At 55.8% G+C, this 923-nt stretch overlaps 1 protein-coding gene across 1 annotated transcript; it reads left to right on the top strand.

Annotated features, from left to right (window-relative positions):
* Positions 1–265: 265 nt before the first annotated feature.
* VOLCADRAFT_88979 (uncharacterized protein) lies at positions 266–876 on the top strand (the record flags this gene model as incomplete). Its single annotated transcript, XM_002948722.1, has 2 exons — positions 266–516; positions 717–876. 2 exons carry the CDS (start codon positions 266–268, stop codon positions 874–876), a joined length of 411 nt encoding a protein of 136 aa, XP_002948768.1.
* Between the last annotated feature and the right edge of the window lie 47 nt (positions 877–923).

Below are 923 nucleotides of genomic sequence, written 5' to 3'. Positions count from 1 at the left end.
ATCGTGTAGGACGTGCAGACGAGGATGGCGATGAATAGCCATCAATGGCGACGAACAACCGTTGATGTTCCGAGATATTGTCGTCTGGCGAAAATCGGTTAGCGAGCCGATGCATGTAAAGAGGCCAGCTTCGCGAAATACCGCGCAGCTTATGTCGGCAGCACAACTAGCCTACAACCGCCAGCTTTAAAGCAACCGTATCTGAAAATAAGTAAACCGGATGCATATATATGCGGTGCAATTATATTGTAGCGAGCCAACATCCATGAACAAAACAGCTTCACAAAATGCCGTACAGCCTACACAGACAACGTTGGACAAGCACTGCACAGTTCAGTGCGCGTCAAATTGCGTGGTTCGGTGTACGTTAAATTGCGCGTTGAATTGCATGTTTAATTGCACGTCGAGTTGTGTGGTGGGTTGCGCGTTAAAATGCACGAGTCGGCGCATGTCGAATTGCGCAGTGCGATGCAGCCAATGTTTTGCGATTTGCGCGTTAAATCGTGGTGCGGTGCGGTGAGGTGCAGTGCGGTGCGGTGCGGTAAGCGGTCCCGAACAAAAAAACAAATAAAACCTCATGCACCGGGATCGAGCCGGTGACCGCGGTTCCCATTCAGTGTCGGAGCTAGCGCACACCACAAGCAGTGAGCGCCGATGCTCCGGGGCGCATTGCGCGGGTCCACGTGTGGTGCGGTGCGATGCACTGCCACACGCAGTGTGGCGCGGTGCGGTGCAACGCGGTGCAGTGCGGTGCGGCGCGGACACCGAAGCGGTGCACGGCGATGCTCGGGGGCGCATTGCACGGGCCCAGGCGTGGAGCAGTGCAGTCCGGGACGACGCGGTGTGCGGTGCACGGTCCAGAACGAAAAGAAATGAACAATAAACGACGACGACGCGAAAAACGAACCACGCGACGACGAAGG

The sequence above is a fragment of the Volvox carteri genome, assembly GCF_000143455.1.
Source record: "Volvox carteri f. nagariensis unplaced genomic scaffold VOLCAscaffold_11, whole genome shotgun sequence".
Classification (NCBI taxonomy): Eukaryota; Viridiplantae; Chlorophyta; class Chlorophyceae; order Chlamydomonadales; family Volvocaceae; genus Volvox; species Volvox carteri.
Note: the sequence above shows the minus strand (reverse complement) of the source record. Positions and strands in the feature narration are given on the sequence as shown.